This window comes from Apostichopus japonicus, chromosome 10, assembly GCF_037975245.1.
Source record: "Apostichopus japonicus isolate 1M-3 chromosome 10, ASM3797524v1, whole genome shotgun sequence".
Classification (NCBI taxonomy): Eukaryota; Metazoa; Echinodermata; class Holothuroidea; order Aspidochirotida; family Stichopodidae; genus Apostichopus; species Apostichopus japonicus.
This window is the reverse complement of record NC_092570.1, coordinates 18,959,679-18,979,287: the sequence shown is the minus strand read 5'-3', so window position 1 is coordinate 18,979,287 and position 19,609 is coordinate 18,959,679. Positions and strand designations below refer to the sequence as shown.

The window sequence follows — 19,609 nt, the reverse complement described above, 5'->3', positions numbered from 1 at the left end:
TCTTTCACGTGCATGGGATTCCTTTTGTTGTAATATTTCAATTTTTTTTTTTGTAATCATCATGTTAGTTTTACTAGAATTTTTTTTTTGTATGTGTGTTACTTCATGAAATGGATTATTAAATCCACGGAAATCCTGGTAATAAGAACTGATATTTGATGTTGGAATTTCAGGAAACTCTAATTTATTTGGCTGTGTACAGGGATATAACAATAATTCTTTAGTAAACACTCCTTCAGAAGTCATTATTTGGAAGTTGTTTCCTCTTTGGGTTACCTGAATAGCTCAAACTCTAATTGATAACTTCCAACAGAGCATTAACGTGATGAGGCCTCGTAAATTTACGAATCCTTATTGGTTGAAAATCATCAGAGAGACTTTTCTGTTGAGCTCAGAGATGGTGCGTGTTTATATCCGTCCTCCATTTGAAATATGTTTTCTCACAGCACTGGTACTTTCAACTACTTTACCACATTTACTTCTGGCGTGGTAATAGTTTCAATGATGTAAATATAGCGGGAGGTCATGGTTTGATCCCCGGCCGACGAAAGTAAGGTGTTTTTTTTCATCGAGCAAAAACTCCAGGGTTTTCCCATCTGGAACGGTCCAAAGAAAAAAAAACCCAAAATGAGATAGACCTGTAAATTGGATAGCCACCGGGATAGAAGTGTAATTTACAGGCATGCATTTGGCTGCTTAGTGTCATAACACTAACTGCCTTCCATGCTGATTATAATGTAAAACATCGTCTCTTTTTTATTGAGAAAAACCACCAGCGGCCAGGTGAGAATAATTGACCCATTTTCTTGCGCCTTCTTTTGAAAAATTTCAACATTTTATCACAGTTTCGTTTACCTTTATCCTGTCTGTGAGGTTGGGGCCCCTGTTATCAGACACTTCCATCTGGAAATATAAAAAAACAAGGGGGTTTGTAGGCCAGAGAGAGATTTCCTTCAAAGATGTGCGACATACTTAAGAGATGTTCATCTCGAAAGTGTCACTTCTCAGAGGAGTGAAGTGTTATTTCTTCTCGATACACAGATAGTCCACTAATTTGCAAGTTCCTGCTCTAGTTTTATCCAACGTTTGAAAACTCCATATTGTTACGGTGGTTGCAGTTATGCCCGGATGGTCAATTCATCATTGTGTTTTTCTTACTGTAATATTAAGAGCATACAGTACACCTTTATTCTCAGTTGGTCAAACCTAGTTATGCATAACTATTTAAGAAGCAAATATGTGTCTAGATAATATATTTGAAAGTTCCCAAAAAACTTCATGTCTTCCCCTTGTGAATATATAATGATTAACTTCTGTAAATAATTGAAGTTTCTATTTTATTTTTTATTGTGATATGTGCAAGAAGTCTACAGTTTATATAACCCTTCTAAATTCCTCTCCAGAGATGCTCAACTTCTGTGACAGTTTGTCATATCAATTCTCTCAAGTAATAGTATCAAAAACTCCCCAGTAATAATCATACAATCAATTGTTTTAGTTTCTTGTTATTAAGCCATGTGCAAAAACAAAAAGGTTTTTTTTTGTTATCCCAAAAAATTTGGATTCCCACTTTTCCAGTGGCTACAAATGTGATAAAGCTTTGCAGGAAATAAGATTACATACAGAGACTCCATAGCGAACAACGAAAAAAGGATAGCCAGCTTACAAAACTGGATGGACACTGTCTAGAAAATCATCACATGCAGAGATAACAAAGGGCTTCGCTGGCAACAAAGTTTGATGAAGTAAATCTAGCAGTTTGAGACTCTTTGGGAAGCAGATTAGCATTCAGAATCCAGTTTTGTCTTTACAGCTGCCCCTAGGAATATACAAATGGGGTATCTTTACCATTTTTGATCCTTAACATCCTTTTTTTATTCTGGTCAAATATTCAGGCCAGAGGTGGTTACGAAAGAGGAACATGTTTCAGTGCAAACAGAGACTGAAGTTGAAGACAAGTAAGTTAGTGCTTGAAGAGATGCAGAATGTGAAATGCTAAACCAAAAGAAAAAATGGGAAAGAAAAGTAGAAAATAAGTCAGCACCCCTCTTTCTTTCACTTTATTAAAACATCCCCCCATTAGTTAAAAGAGGAGAAAAGAAGAAGTGAGAAGGTTGGCTTCTTTGCTTTTGTAACGATTATCCACAAAAAGCTTGGTTAAATACCTAATTTGCATGTTTTTTTGTTCAAAACCGAGTGTGAAACTCAGGGGGAAAACTTGCATGGCAGTCCACCGTTAATTAACATGACGCACAATAATCGCAAACACTATTATTTTCAGCCATCCACCGTCTCCGTTAAAGCAGGTTTCTGAGTTGATATTAATAAAAGGTTTTGATGCTTTGTCAAACCTTAATATCGCATAACAATGCAGGTTTTTAAGGTTTTTTTTGGGGGGGGGGATTTTTAGTATTCTCTTAAAGAGTAATTTATCCCTTCTATAAAAAGTTTTTAGGTGATGAAATGTTAATGATTGAATATCAAGTTCTTTCATCACTGACTGACTGCCTCATTCTGTGAACAAAAATCCAGCAGGTTTTTTTTTTTTTTTTCCTTCAATCAATGGCAATTTTATCTAATGCTTCATACAGTACTTCTGGTAAAATTGTTTACCAAACTCAGGAAGCTACTTCTAAGGTGCTTGTTATATTCAAAAGCAAAGAATTTACAAAACAAAAGAGAGGGAAAAAAGATGTCTTTGCAGATATAAAGATTTCATCATTAAGTAGCTGGTAAACAAAACACTTGTTCTTATTCTACAAATGTTTTCGTTTGGGCTCTTGTTTGTAGAGTTAATGTTATTTTTCCTTAAATCAAAAGACTTGATCTGAAGAAGATGGAGGGGAAAAAGGAGGGGGGGGAAGTGGAGATAAAACAAGATCTCAAGAGAATGGTATTCTGATTTTGCTTTTTTGTCAAGTTTATGAATGAAATATCATGAAGATATGTAAATACTCCCAATTGAACACTAGGTGACAGCAAAATATTACTAAATTATTAATTTAAAAAATGCCCGTTAATTTCATTACGCTGATGTGAAATTCCCACATTTTCCAATTATTTGCTGCTATTAACAGTGAGCGTCGAAAAGTTTTCCAAAAGCTACTAAACTTAACCCGTGTTCCCACAAAATTGCTTGGGACACCTTATCATTAAGCATATTAACAAAATGCACAGCGTATCTGTGGAAAAGCCGTTGTAGTAATTTTTTGGTGATTAACCCTGTGGCTTTTATTGACATGCAACAGTGCGTTAAATCATTTTGAAGAGAACAGATTAATCCTTTGTTTGCTAATTTTTTTTGCTAAAGTTGCCTTTGAAATACAGTAGCAAATGAATCGTGTGAATTGTGAGTTACCGCAGCAGAGTAAGATGGTGGAACTATTAGCTCTTATTGGAAATAGAAAAGAGTTTTTGGTTTGGTAATTAAACCTAGTGCTGAGAAAGAATGTATGATATAGAACTGTCTTTTGTCTGGTGATGCATAGGAGGACACAGGGGAGAAGGGGGGGGGGGTAGTCACGATGCCTTAACTTTTGAGCATCCATTAGTGTAGAAGTTACAGGTCGATGTACTACATGTAGACATGGTTTTGGGGGGGTTGAACGGGGGTGGGGCAGGGGGGTATTTCATAAAAATGCAAACTTTGGCAAAGAAAATATGGCAGTGCCAAAAGGATGTTGATGAAAACTCTTTCTGCCTTCAGAGAAAAATTCTTTGCCTGGTATTAAAAAATAAATCTTGATTAAAATGATTTTTGAGATTTTGCAGAAATGTTTCCATGTGTGATTAGTTGATAGTAGTATCATGAGGCAGTGGGTTAACTAAAGAAGGATGAGAAGGCAGAGGGGGGGGGGGAGGGATTATAACAACAAACAGCATTTAGTTTGTAAGTTTTAAACTGATGGAGTTTACATATATTTGTGAAAGACTAATACTGTATTAGCATTCAATGTAGCAGCAAATTCTCCTGAATACACCTGTTTCCCTAACCAGCAGATTTTCTTCATGAGATCATGTGAGATCTTTTTCATGAAAAATGATTGATTCATATTAAACTGGATTTCCCCTTTAAGAACAACAAAGTTGATGTTCACCAAGGTGGATCTTCGGTAGAAAGGCCAACAGAGGGACTTATTTTTGGGTAGTGAAAGTTGTCAACTTGGACCATTAGATAAACTCTGCAAAAGTAGCTCAGAAATAAGTGCGACCAGTATAAAAACGAGGTTTCCGAAAGGTGTTACACTTTCAGTTGAGTGTAATTAGTTCATTAAAAGACAAAAAAAAAGAAACCAGGCCCAGATAGTGCACTAGGCACAAATATCCTCATATTAACATGGTCCACAGTCCAAATGTAACCATGTGTGTGGTAATGCTGTCACAAGAAGAGTGGTCAAGCGGTTATTGACAATGGATCGGTGATCTAAGGTTGGTAGGTGTGTGAGTACTGGCCAGATCAATACGTTGTGTCCTTGGGCAAGGCACTTTGCTCCACTGCCTCTCTTTACCCAGGTGAATAAATGGGGAGCTGCGGGGTAACTTGTAAAAATGTTGCGACTGGGAGCGAATGTTTGAATTGTGCACACTTTGGTGTGTGGGTGTGACAAGTTACCAATGATCAGTAGGTTAAGTGTTGTAAAGTTGTGTGAGGCGGCCTTGGACCTTGTACAAGACTTCAACATTTTTACCTGCTTCTTATTTTTATTTTTTTGAGACTTTTTTTTATTTTATTGACTATTACCAGTTCCAGGAGTGTAGATTGATACCTTCTACAAAAATAATAAATTGGGTAACTCTGAAGGGGTTCTAAATGTAAAATAATTTTATCTTTCGTTTGAGGCTATTTATGAAATTCATGCTTACATCTGTTTGTACAATGGATGTGTTTGTGTTTGTATCTCGGTATGCAGATTCATGCTGTCTAGTCATAACTTTACAACTTTGGCCTTTTTTTTTTCTCCTTTCGCTGTAATAATTCACATCTAAAAACCATTCCCAGTATTACATATACTTTTGGTTTTTCTAGTTTTTCTTTCAATTATTTTTTCTCTTCCTTCTCTTTCTAATTCATCTTCTGCATTCTACTTCAAGACCAAACTGGCTCTTCATCAAGCCGCCCTCGGAGGGTCCTCCATCACTCACAGTGAAATCTCGTACTTTCCCCGAAATTACTTCCGAACAGAACAGTCTGTTCTACCCTCCTGGGTCTCCTCCAGAGAAGGGTTCTATCGCTAGGTATCACATAACCCTATTTGTGTGTTCCTCATAACGTTCTCCATGTGTTCCCCATAACTCTATTTGTGTGATCCCCAACCATTTAGTCGTTGATCCGCTTGATCGTGGTCCGTTGTTCATTTGCATACTCGTAAGAATGGTTTCCGCATGAGATGATGGCAAGAATTGATACAGGAACAGTTACTGTGTGAAATGCAACAATAAAAGCGGATTTAAAGGAGGGACCAACAAAACCTCAAAGTCTGCCAAAAGTGGGAACTGTTAATATTCTTAATTTTCGAAGGGTGTGCAATTGCTGATAGTATACAATGTATGCACTTTTGGCTGAAAAGATGGGAAAGAAAAAAGGGGGGTGGGCAGGGAGAGGAGAGGAGAAAGGATTAGATGACTTAGAGGATTAGATGACTTACTTCCCTTGATTAGTTTTAATAGACACTTGTGGTTTCATGGTTTGAAGATTCCCCAAAGAGTAGTCAGGATGCTTTACTATTATCAACACACTAGTGGTGAGGTTGTCAGGGAAGTGGGGTTGCTTGCTGTCAGTGTTTGGATAGTTTGGTTAACCACCTGGACGAGGAGTCTGAGGGCCTATGTTCTAGAACAATTTGTAAATGTTTTGTAGTGATTTGCATATATATATATCAGTTTGATGTACTGTGTATACAATTTTCAAGAGCATGCATAGTTGTTGCTGTATGAATGTGTGAACATAACTGTTACATTACACTTTTGCACAACATTACACTAAAGCTTGCAGTTACGAGTCTATCCACGAGAATTCCTTCAAATTTTCAAACAATAATCTGTGAGTTTGTGTTCCACAAGAGTGTTGTTTGTACATGGTGGGCCCAATTCCTTTATGTTTTTGGGGGGGGCGCATGTTACCCAATTTTCAATTTGTGTCTGTTTCGTCTGGTGCCCCTAATTGAAATTTTATGCCCATTTATGCAACCTCTTTTGAATGTATGATGTCCAATTGAGGAATTTCTTTCCTTTTCTGTGGGTGCATCCTAAGTGCTGATTGAAAGGTTTTTTGGCCGAGTTGCTGTATTTTGGGGGGGTTTTTTTGGTAACAAGGCTGCTGTTTGACCTGTTTCTGTGTCTTCCTCTCAATTCCAGTTTGTACATTATATTTGTATATTCATGATCTTCATCACAATTGTCACTTTGCACGGCCCGAAACCTGCGGTATATCTAAAAGGAAAATACACGTTGGGTGCTATAATATACGACAGAACTTCTGTCTTCTTGAAATTCTTCAAAATTTCACAGCTCCAGGAGACATCATTTGCAATTGGTGGCAAGTTTGCAGCATTTTAAACCATACATAGTATTTGATCAAACATCAACATACAATTGGAATTGATCTCCAGTAGTTATGAAATATTCCTGGTTTGGTTAAGTGAAAGGTTGCTTAGTTATGGAATAATTAGATGATTGTATTCTAATCTGACAAATTTATCACTATTTTTAATGATGTTTGATACTCACATGTTGTCAGCACAAATCCATACCAGCATCATCATGTGATCTGAACTGTTCGTAGCTCTGAAATTCATTTACAGATAGTGGACACCAAGTGACACACTTCATTTGTCTGTTGTAGTCCATTTGATCATAAATTTGAAACAGAACAGTGCTTTTAATTATGTGCATAATTAGTTAGCATAATTAATGAGCCAAAAATATCCTTGCTAGACTTGAGAAATACGACAAGGTTTGAAAAAAGTGTAAATTATAGAATATTGAGGTGGTATTAGGTATTGCACAAAGGTTGAGGAGAGGATTTGCATACAGATGGGAAATGAATAACCACAAATGTTGAATGCATTTTGGGTTTTTGCTTTGGTATTTTTCTTTTCTTGTGGTAAATGTTCTTCTGTCTCGTTGCTCTATTACAAAGATCCATTATCTTTTTGCTTTTGCACATGTAATAGTGTTTTGATTTTCTATAACAGCTTATGTTTTTAACATTTTTTAAAATATTTTATATTTATAAAATGTTTGCTTTCAGGATTTGTTTTGCCAATTTATTTACTTGCTGTGATACTTTCTCCATACTTAACAAGCTTGATGAGGTCAAATTCATCACTCCAGCTTTTTTTTTTTTTTAAATTTTTACGGCAGATTGTGGCTTCTGCGGTCATTTCAATGTCTTCTGAAGACTTTTGTCATAAAGTAATACTGTACAATGATAAAATAGAGGATTATAACTTTAATAAATCCCTCATTTAAATTTTCATTGGCTAACACCAAAAACTTAGAACTCTGTAATATTAACTTGCTAAGAGCCAGAGATAAAAGCAAGGTAGTTATAAATGTGTTTCAGTTCACAATTCCTTGAGTAATCTTTTGATGGGAAATTCTCTTTCATTATTCACCTTTGAGTGTAATACAAAGATTTAGGTGATACTTGACTACTTTTTGTCTCAAACAGTCCAAGAATAGTTTTTGCTAATTTGACAAAGAAACCTTTACATCGGTACATCAGAAATATTGCAATATTGTACTATAAAGCGGCACAAATAGTTTGCAGGAGACTTGCATGAGGAACTTAGTACATAGGTTGAGGGTTTGTGAAGTTCATGGCACAAGTTTCTTTCTCGTTGGTTACTTTAGCTTCGAGAAAGGTGCAAGGGGAAGAGAGTTGGGGATCGGAGTACATTGTCCGACTATTAAGCGAGAAGATGTCATGATCCATTTGTAATTTGTCCAAATTTGACATAAAAAACATTTCTTTTACCAAAATATTAAATGCAGATGTTCCAGTGCAGACATTTCCACTCTTATCATGTCACATATATAACATTCCAAAAAAAAGACAAAAAATTTTAAAATTGTTGTTAATTTTCATTTGAAAATCAGGGTACTGCTTTAAGTCCTCCATTTTACCATCAGTGGGACTTAAGTGGTGGTTGTTAAGAATTTTGAAACCTAAATTAATTTCTGATTAAGTCGATTGGCATGTTTTTAAGCATGTTCATGTTGTTAACTAGTTGCTTCCCAATGTTTCAAAGTCCCTGAGGAAATCAAGTTCCTACACAACAACTTTCAATTAGCAAGGAAAAGGTCATAGATTTTGTTATAGTTTGGGGGGGGGGGAGTATTTTCTTTTCTGTCTTATTTTTATCGAGTCCATCCTCTTGAGAAAACTCTTCCTCAGTTTGTGGATTATGCACTTTCCCTCTTTTTTCTGCTCCTCCAGCATGGCAGATGAGCTGGCGTACGTACATGACAGAATGGGCGAATTGAGGAGGGGGATGTCAGGGGCAGACTCGGGATACATTGAAGGGGACAAGAGGTGGTCATCTTCAGAGGTATGATATTATACGAGGGGGTGAATTCACAGCAACATGTTTGTGCACATTGGCTTCTTTTCATGATCATCCATAACTTGTTTCTTCGTGGGTTTTCATCCCATCTGGCCTTTTGCCTTTTTACCCCCCACCCCCCGGCATGCTCCTTATTGGCCAAATGTCCAACCGTGAGTACTATACTCACTCAGTATAAAAAAGACCTTAATTGACCTAAGGTGTTTCATGAATGTCTGAAATGAGAGAGGAAGTGGTGGTGAGGGGTGGGGGTTCATGGGTGTGGGTGTGGGTGGGAGGTTACAGAGATAGATTCCTGGTACAGTATGTATAAGGTAACGTGTGATCACCATAGTCTACAGTATGGTACTGCAGGAGAATTCTGTCTGTTTGTGTAAATATAAACCTTACTTTCCATGATCTTTGTTCCTTAAGGGAGAGTGGAGGAGGGGGGGACATGATAGACTTATCCCACATTCCCCCACCTTCATACTGAATTGTTATCAGTAGCCGTTCAGTAATGTATGCCTATCCATGACCTCAGTCAACGGACCCTTGACCTTGTCCTCCCTACGGGCAGTGGCTGTACAGCCTGCGGGTCGTGAAATTTAGTGCAAAGTTAAAGAAGGCTTTGCAAACATTTCCAGACCAAAGAGGAGATGTTTTGGCCATTTTAGCTTTGAGAGAAAACTAGCCATATTGGGATTATTGAATCTTCAAAAATCAGTAAGATGATGTCTGTCTCAATGAACTGTCACATCATATATCATTAAGTTTGTCATCCTCTGTCGATACATTGATTAAAACCTCTACATTTATTTTCTTGCATCGATCTAGGCTAGCAATGAGGATGAGGAGGCCAGACAGTTAGCAGAGAGAGCTTCACAACAGAAAGAACACAGACAGCAAAGAGGCGATTGGCAGCAGAAGATCATAGATTCCAGGAGTTACCAGCCATCGGAGAGCATCACCTTCATCGACGCCCCCGCCACTGCAGCCGGGATCGAGGAGAGGACATCCGAGAACGAGCCCACGCCGGTGCAGTCGCCTACGGTCACCCCCAGGCCGACGCCCATCACCACGCCCACGAGCGATGTGGATCCGTTTACAAAGGTGAACACAAATACCGAAGTATGTATCATTTCAATCTATCGTGCACCCCCCTCGATTTGAATGCCGTGCACAAAATAATGCTGATGTCATAACGCTGCTCCGTTACATGAAGCTATGCTGTTGCTATGCTCTCTTAGAGTCAAAAGGCAAGTAATGTAGCCATGAATATTCATAAAGAATCATTATTGGGTGGTGACGATTGATCGATAAATGTATCGTCATGTCTCATTGATTGGCAGTGAAAATGTTGGACACCCCCCTTCACCCCCCCCCCCAAAAGTAGAATAAACGAGGGAAATGTTGAAAACAATTGTGTTTTCAGGTGTTACATTATTTTGAGAAAAAAAAAGCTGACCTCATGTGAAAAGAACAGGTTTGAACTCAACTCGGGAAACAGTATCATACAGATATGAGCAAGGCAAATTTTTTCATTTTCGTCAAGTCGTCCGGGTCGACCAAATTTCTGTTCGAACAAACAATACTGTAGTTGGTCAGGTCGAAACAGAAATGCATTGTAACTAACTACCCCCAAATAGATGAAATGAAATATTTGTATCACCCTCTGTCACTTTGGAGATGCTGACATATAATCTAAAAGTTTACAGTTTGCTTCAAACTCTGCATAATACTATATAAAAGCGTTTGGGCAACAAAGTGTCGAATATGGAATAGAAAATTCATTAATTATTTCCCTCATGAACCTTCATTTGGTGAAATAATCTGAAATATTCTCAAAAGCATCTTACTGTGATCAGTTGCAATCTCACATTGAATAATAATACAGTGTGGGCTTTGGTAAAACAAATTGCCGAATGAACTCAAAAAAGCTACGTTAGAACTCCTGAAATATGGTCTATGCTTGGTTCACTGTTACATTTCATCACCCATGTATCTGTCTTTTTATGCAAAGTTTGCTGGTCAAATGCATATATAGCATTACAATAACCAAAGTCATTGTATTCCAACATTATTCTTAACATGATATTATCCCTATGCTATTTTCCTGTTCTACTGGCTATTCTAACTTCAGTCATATTATCTAGTCATTCTGATAATTAAAACGTATTTTAAAGCAATGTTATCCAGCTTTGTCCACCATTTTCACTGCTACATCTTTGTACAGGTTGTCGGGTATTCATTATGGAGGGGTCCTTTGATCTTTCGCTCATGTTTTGAGTGGAAGGTTTTTTCCTACCCTTTTTGCATTTGAAAATGTCGTGCAGGTTTGAGTTGCATATATGCCTCTTGGTGCATGGAAAGGGATTTTTATGAATATTCATGACCTTTAGCTTTACTACTTGTTTAATTTAACTTTTAGTCAGTTAGAATATTAATGTTAGGTGGAAAGGAAGTGAAAGCTGAATTCGTTTTCTTCACAAGCTTTTGATATTTCAAGCTGGTCAAAATCAAATATAATAGTGAATCCAGATTTTCAAAACTTAAAATAAAGATCAGAAATAACCCCCTTTAAAGGGCGACAAGTTTTGCAAAAAATAAATATCAGCATAATATGCTGATGTGCTGAAAAAAAACATGGAAATGACAAAAGCATTTTGTCTCTCTTTGCTGGTACCATGGAACTGTGTTTCCACCTAAAGGAAAGAAAAATAACCAAAACATAAGGAAGTACAAAGAATCCCGGCAAGCTGGGAAAATTTGGTGAAATATGATTTTGAAATGTCATCAAATGCCATTGACACAAAATATTGTCATGTTTAAGTGAAGAAACCACATCTTTCACTTTTCACTTCCTGTATAACTTTGTAGATATAGGCTTAAAACCTAGTTTTAGTTTGTTAGCTTTAGTACCTATTGCACACTTACCATGTGTTAGTAGTACAATATGTTAAGTCATGTTTGTCTTTGGGATGTAAGTAAAAATTATGTAAAAATAATGTAAATTAAGTCAAATAATATAAAGCAAATTATGGTCATGGTTCTATCCTTGTCTTACTAACTTGCTGACCCTGTTTTGTAACATTTTGTTGGGAATAATGGTAGAAATTGAGGAAAAGGAGATGAGAATTCATTTTAGTAATCAGTTATATTGCTCTATGGAGTTATTTTTTTTTTTCTATTTGTGTTGCATAATTTGGCTATTTATTTTAACAGCAGATATGAAATGTTAATATATCTTGATTGGGTTTCTAACCATAACTATCAAAACTTCCAATTCACTGCCTTATTGGTTGAAAGAGTTCTTATCCATTTTAGTGGTGCCTTCAGACTTCACAAGTAGGGTACCCATTTGATTCTACCTGGGCTTGTATGTCTTCATCAATGGCCATTTTTCGCCATGTCCATTTCTAGTTTTACAAATATGATTCCTACATTCATCTAGACCGTGGCATAAAACCCATTACATGTATTCATCAACATGCATATTAGCAAAGCCTCTTTCCGTCCTTCATAAGCAACCACGCCCATTACAGGTTTACAGTCTAGTCCACATCCCGTCGTATTCAATGCCCATTGTCTTGTTTAGTGCCCTGTTTCAAGCAGTACTGTTTGTATATTAGGTACAGCATGTGTTTTGTCTTGCCTGAGAGGTGTGTCTTGCCATTGCATAGATGCATAGAATGATGAGGGGGGTTTGCTCTTTTGGCATGAGAATGTTGTCAACACGTAATGTCATCTCTTATTCATCTCTTCGTTACTCACACGCCTGCTAGACCCCTGTGCCATAACCGCATCTCACCTTTTACTCTGTAGAGTTTACATCACCATGGTGATGCTCTGTTTTTCTAAATCATTACCCATTATTTAAGATTTCAAGGTTTCTATGTCGAGTCTCACATCATACGAGGATGCGTCTGTTTATATTCTGTCATGACGAGAGAACGGTTAATTAGAAAGTTGGAAAGTTCTCATGAATTCTAAATGAGATACATACCGTATTATCGCCTGAAGTGAAGTGTAACCTTCGAGCCAAGTCAGGCCATTTCACCAGACTGCTTGAGTCTTGACTGCTGTTTATGTATATCATATGCTAGGTGTCATTAATGTAACTGTTAAAACAGATGTGATCAGTTTAATAGGGAAGCAGTTTTTGTTCTAAACAAACTAACATTTGAAAGTTTTTAGTACCATTTGGTGTCAGACGGATTCAGATTTTTTTAGTTTTGGGGTTTTTCAGTACTTTTTTGTTAAAATTTTCTCTCCTGAATACAAAATTTTGACACAAGTGAAAAATAAGAAAAAGAGCAGTCAGTAATTCTGACGTTCAGGATCGGATGATATAAACCAAACTTCTTAAAACAAAACGTGTTGTGTCACCATCTGTTTGCCCATCCACCGTACAACTTCCCATCTTTCTTCTTTCCTCTGAAGAGAGCACACAGTTAAAAATGTGATCCCTATCATTTTGTTGTTTTTCTTATAATTTCGGACGACACATTTGCTCCATCTTGTGATCTGTAATGCATTTAATATCCACATTCATTTCGCCCAGTTTAAAATAGTGGTACATTGTTTTGAAGACCTGTCTTCAAGTCCTGTCTGTTTTTGTTTTGCGTCTAGATTCAACCATTGTCATTTTCCGAATGTTAACCCTACACCCCCCACCCATGTACTGTTTGCCCTCTTCTGATCCCTCCACAGATATAAGCAAGAGTGTTCCCAAAGTTAAAATGCTGAAGAGTGCCACCATGTATTAGATAAAGCCATACTTAATACAGGTTTTTTAAAGCTAAACATGAATACAAATAGTTTAAGAAAGGGCATAATTGTTTTTTATTTCCCCCCGAATGTTTTCATATCAGGACTTCTTTTACGGATATAAGTTAATTTGAACAAAATTTTGGTTGGGAAAGGAGTTGGTATGGATGGTGTGTGAGTGAAGTTGGGGAGGGTGGAGGGGGGGGGTGTTAAGGGGGTCTTTGAAAGGAACAGATATACAAGTGTTATACTGGCACAGTTTAGATGGTACTGTAGGGAAACTGAAAAGAAGAGTCCTTCTTTCTCACAGTTTTACCAAATCCTCTGTGCATGTGAGTAACCATGGTTAGCAGGTCAATAATTTGACTAAATCTAACATTTTTCCCTTCTATTTTAAATCAAGTATTTAATTTTTGACCCATACAGGAGTTATTGAGACAGAAAACAAATTACGAAGACCAAAAGAGAAGAGCCCGGGAGGAAAGATTACGGAAGGAAATGGAGGAAGCCAAATCACCTCAAAGGGTATCTCCTCACAGAGGCGAGGTATCCCCTCGTAGGGGCGATTTATCCCCTTGTAGGGGCGATTTAGCTCCGCACCCTGTGAGCCACATACAGCCGCACGTGAACGGTGTACACAGCCCCTCAGCGGCACCTCCAACGGTCCACATGAATGGGCCTGTTACCACACCCAATGGCTCCATACCTAATGGTCCAACAAGCGTATCGACCAATGGACAAGTTAATAATGGGCAAAGTGTCGACCCACTGAGGACCCCTCCCAATAACCCACAGAATATGCCAGTGATTAGCACGACAGTGGTGAAAGAAGCTGTTGTAGTGGTGAACAATAATGCTGCAAATGAGGCGAACAGTAAACCTTTAAGTGAGAGGCGGAGAACGGACTCTTCCAGAACGGCGGTCACCAAGCAAGCGAACGGAACGACCAACGGTGCCTTAAGGAGTAACAGCGTGGCTCAGAGGTACGTAGGTCGGCCGGGTGGTCACAGTGTGACGCAGTGTCACTCAGAAATGATTATAAAAGGTTATTGGTTGGAATGCAGAATTGTTGGTCATTGTCGAAAGAAGATGACCTATGAAATTGTTAGCTTCGTTATTTAATTACTAGTTATTTGATATAATAGCTTTGTTATTTAATCACTCTCAAGTTGTTACATTTTAAAAGAAGAAAGACATGTCATAGTGGTCCACTTTTCCTGAAGCTGTAATTTCCTTCAGAAATCTTATCTGTGAAGTAACAAGAACATCAACTTGCTCAAAAATGGGTCTTAATTTGTAGAATGAAAGAAACAGCTAGAAGAAACAAAGAGAAAAAGTAGACATGATAAGTAGAAAGATGAAAAGTTGGACCAATGAATACTTCTTTGGCTAACTGACAATGTAAAAGTCGTGTGAGAAGGCCTTAATTGTCACCAAAAACTTTGTACTTTTATTAACCTTTTCTTGAAAGGAGGATAGCAGGGATGAAGAATTGAACGTACAAAATTTAAACTGTAATAAAATAGTCAATAAGTGCTTTTCAGATTTTCAATGAATTGTCCAAAAAATACTCAAGTCACAGAGAGAGAGAGAGAGAGAGAGAGAGTAATAACAGACTAATGTTTGATGACTAACGGTGCATGTGGAAGAGAAAAACGGAAATGATTCAGAAAGGTTACTTTTGGATGATTTCAGTAGTTTATTAAGTAAAGTACATGCTTTTATTCTTCCTTTGTGTCAGGAGAACGGCTTCTACACCTTCAGTTTCATCAGACCAAACTGCGAAAGGAAACACTACATCCAAGTGAGTATGAGAAAGTATTAAAAATAGTTTTTCTGCTCTGATACAAATGTTTTTTTTTTTCTAAAAAAAAATGAGAAATTTTGAAAGTATTGAAAAAAGTCACAAACCTTTAAGACCATTTGGGTCCCCTTCGGGTAAACAGACATCACCATTAACACTGATATAAAATGGAAAATGGATGACAAATTTTAATTACTTGTAGATATTAAAACATCCTTTCAGATCTGGTAAAGCTTTTCACTGCACCCACTGATGAGCACTGATAATGAAAATCTTCTCAACTCGGGCGTAAATCACTTTCTTGACGGGCTGCATTTGTAAGCTTTGTCAGGCCTTGGAATCAAAGCTATATACTGGCGAAATGCCAGAGGATATTGCCATTTGCTGGTAGAAAAAAAAATTCTGCAAATTAATGATACTTTCGTATTAGTTCAAGGAAAGTACAAAGTTGCTTTTTAGTCAGCAAAATATTTATGCTCTGGCATTGTGCCCTAAAATTTTGAAACTCTTGGCCTGATTGTAATATTAAATCATCATAGAATGTTACATTTCAGAACGTGTCCAGAATGACAGCTAGTACATCTATCTATAATTCGACCTATTCAGTCAAGTCTACAGCATGATATGGTAGTTTCGGTTGGAAACGAGTCAAGTTCATGTTTTAAGTTTCCTTCCACTGATCTCTGGATATCTGAGGTCACCAACCCCAATCATTTTCCAACAGACTGCTCTCTCACAGTTTTTTGTTTGTCATCTTTTACCCGTTCAAGATTAAACGTCATGATGTCATCAAACTAGATATTATAAAGAATTAGATAACGTTACTAACCTGGTGTGTAAGTCATTTTGTTGACAAAGAGTCAACTTAAAAATTCTCAGTAGCTCAAGAATTCTTTTTCAGTCATGACAAGGGTGTGGCAGATGTAACGAGAACACCTCAGGTCATTAATTTGAACATAGTTGGTCTGCCCTTAAAAAAAATTCTTTAAAAGGTTGGGGGATTGACAGATTCGACAACACAAACTCTGTATCGGGTAGCTTTAAGCCAAATCTGTACCTTGCACTGGCCTGAGTGCAGATCAGCAGCTTCAAAGACCACCAAAAGTGTTTCATTCTGATTGTTGAAATCACTGTAAAGTTGTCTGCAGCGACATCATCCATTGTACAGTGAACAGTTCAAAGGATTGCACAACCAACAATCTCCCACCGATAGACGTCAATGAATACCGTCCCAAAATTTTGATTACGAACTATCCGATGAGAGCATGTTCCTGGCAGTTCGGACCCTCGAACATATCCACAGACATTTAGAAATCTCAACGAGATTAAAATGTCACAGTGTGTGTGTGTCTGGCCAACTTATTTTATAATTGGCAGTAAAATGCTGTCAAGGCGTGACCATTTATATGACTTTCTAGCACACTCAAGGGTTTTACTGGTGGCACTGTATATATAACACTTCATACTAAACACAAGGAGAGTGTGCATTTATGTTGTGTCTTACTAAAAACTGATATTTCAGTTTTTTGCTTAAAGCCTAAAAATGTTTCTTTGTCAAGCATTAATTACTCATTTTCTGTTTTGAAAAATTTTGAACATCAAAAAATATTCTTTTGTTTGAAGTTTCAACTACGGTTTGCACTACCAATACAGGTGTGTCTTCAATATTTCTAATTTTGCTTCATCATAAACTTCTTGTACACATTTTTAATTGTCGCAATGTTTCATTTCAATTTTACAGCTTTTTCCAACATTTATTTTGCTTCCCCCAGTGCTTCTTATGTTATCATTTATATTCTTGTATATATTTTTAATGTTTCTTCCCTTTTTTTGGGCCCCCATCAATTTGTTTTCTTGGTATTAGATTTTATGGCGATTTGCTACGAATCCTTTTCTTGCAAAACTTTTCTTTGAAGCAATCGGCCTAGTTTGATTACTCTATAAAGCAAAAATCTAAGGTTACCGATAGACTTGGTCCGTATTAAGAAGAAGTAGATGAGAAGAATAAAAAACCACAGCTATTGAAATTAAGCCATTCATTCTGTCATATATCCACTTTTCAGTGCTATTCTAAAACTGCTGCTCTATTTTTATGATTTAATCTTTCAGACATCAAAAATTAAAACTTGCTTGCAGACACAAGTGAAATGCATTTAGCTAGCATCTCATTTGCTCGTAGAAGTATTTGAAGAGTTTGAAATTGACATGCCAAAATTGCATTAAAAAAGCAGCTTGGAAAGGAAGATTATCATAATTTTGAAAAGGCACTTTTGAAGGCAAGCAAAGTTTTGCCTTCTAGGAAACTTTTGAAGCCATGGTAATTTTCTCTTTTAGCTCAAATGACCTTTGAAATCATTATCACAACTTCCTTCACAACCACATTTTTAGCATGGTAACAAAATTGCTCAAAGTTTTTAAAAGCTCTGTACTGGAGGTTCGCTCTCACTCGCTAACTTAGTTCTAAAACATTGGGGGAAGTGTTTTAAGTTTTAGGCAAAAGGAAGAGGATGGCTCAGAAAATATAAACATATGGGGTGACAACAAAATGCTTGTTTAAGTTTGAACCAAAGTGACCAGTGTTCAATTCGCTTCCATATTTGTAGACAATTCTGTATACTCTTCATTGTGTCAAGTTGTGTCATAGTGATGGTTGTGTTGTTATCTGTTTAGACTTCATGCTTGATGTGGCTACCGCTTCATGGTCGAATCATTTCTGATTTGTGTTTCTTTGTTAAATTTCAAGAACTATTGTTCATCTCCTGGAAATTTCAGACAGCTACAAATAAACAAAACAAAACAAAACAAAAAAAACAAAGAAAGCAGAAAGGAAAGAAAGAGGAAGAAAGTTGCCGTTTAGAATTGCCAAGAAAAAAAAAGTTAGCAGTCGATTGGAACATGGAAGTTTACAAAAGTGTCTGCTCATTTTACGTAAACTTGAAGGTTGAATGTAGATGGTATGATCTTTGTATAGTTTGGACGACTTAGGCAAGTCTAATGCATAGACTGAACTAGCCAGATTGTAAAGAAACTTTCACAACTGACCTGTCTATAAACCAAATAAATAAATAAGAAAGTATTATCATATTAATACAATTATATATATAATTATATTCAAATAATATAGTACTATAACATAACTTTATAATAACTAAAACATGGTTGAAAAACAGAATTGAAAGAAAACTAGAAAGGATTATACCAACAACAAAAAATCGAAAAATAAAATGAAAAGGAGATGGGATATAATGCGATGGTGTGACACTCGCTATATGTGAATGAAAACTGGTTGGAGACAGGTAACAAAGCTGACTGTCAATAAACCAAGTAAATAAGACAAACAAAGGAGGAGAGGGGAGAAGGGGGGTAAACAACAGAAGGAATAACGAAACAGTAGCAAACTAACAAAGGGTAAAAGAGAAAAGAAATTAAAACCAAGAGTTGTGACATCAGGTGATTTGTATGACACTACAGAAATAATATATAGTTGTTGGTGTTTATAAGTCAATTAACCTGCATGTTTACAGGTGAAACTACAAAATATGTAAACATAACATCTTATTACCCACCGGTATCGTTGTATCTCTGAAGCCCACGCTTACCAAGAACCAAATATATTCATTATGGTTGATTTTACATATACATGAGCTTTGGCAACCTTATGGTGTCAACCTCAGCAAAAGTCAAACATTACAGTCGTAGTCCTCACTTCATAATCGTGCATGATGTAAAATAACCTCTTTATCTGTTTCAGTGGAAAGAAGGTCGTCCGGAGAGGTACAGTTGGCGTAACGCCAACAGATTCCACCAACAAAGCCAAGAATTCTAAGCTAACGTGAGGAAGGGGTTTTATTTTGCTAGAACTCCCAAGACATATTTGTTCCTTCTCTTCTGTTCATGTCTCTCTCTCTCTTTTTCTGTAATATCCATGCATCCCCAGCCATACTCACTCAGTTATATATTGCTGCATCCTTTTCTGTGTATTTTTTATGTAGTCCAGTAGGAAATGGATTTGAGCCTGTAGACGTACAGGATGCTGAGAATAGAAATAAATTGTAATAGCTGTGTGGAAGTGAGATTGCTTTATAGCCCACCTCCCCCTCCTTGCAGTTTTACGTCGACTAAAACTGTCATCATATCCAAAGTTGTAACCTCGACTCCAAACTGTCATGGCTGGTGATGAATAAGTGAAGTAATATCATCGATGGCGATAAATGCCTATAGCAGAATGCTCACCCTGATGGTTATAAAAATTTACTTTGAAAATTTAATAAAACAGTTGAACTAGAATCCTTCATCAATTCCATTTTAGGCAACTTGCTCAAACTTATAATCTCATTTTCCCCTTCATCTTCGCTTGCTGGTTAATGTGTGAAAGTGATCTTAAATGAAATCTATGGCAAGTGTCAGGGATTTCATGTATCCTTTCCACAAAGAAACTGGATTGCTTTTCTTTATTTTAGTTCAAAAGTATAGTGGAAAATTTGGTAGC

General features: G+C 36.9%; 1 protein-coding gene across 17 annotated transcripts in view; it reads left to right on the top strand.

Annotated features, from left to right (window-relative positions):
- The window catches only part of LOC139974692 (uncharacterized), an 82,845-nt gene that overhangs the window by 39,810 nt on the left and 23,426 nt on the right, over positions 1–19,609 (top strand). For 6 of the 17 annotated variants that reach the window (XM_071981983.1, XM_071981988.1, XM_071981989.1 and 3 more), the window contains exons 7-14: positions 1,896–1,958; positions 5,092–5,235; positions 8,441–8,552; positions 9,384–9,677; positions 13,743–14,299; positions 15,058–15,120; positions 16,744–16,773; positions 18,872–18,952. In XM_071981983.1, the coding sequence (XP_071838084.1) occupies positions 1,896–1,958; positions 5,092–5,235; positions 8,441–8,552; positions 9,384–9,677; positions 13,743–14,299; positions 15,058–15,120; positions 16,744–16,773; positions 18,872–18,952 (1,344 nt within the window). The remainder of the gene's footprint in view (positions 1–1,895; positions 1,959–5,091; positions 5,236–8,440; positions 8,553–9,383; positions 9,678–13,742; positions 14,300–15,057; positions 15,121–16,743; positions 16,774–18,871; positions 18,953–19,609) is intronic. The other 11 variants (XM_071981991.1, XM_071981986.1, XM_071981994.1 and 8 more) reach the window with 7 other exon arrangements.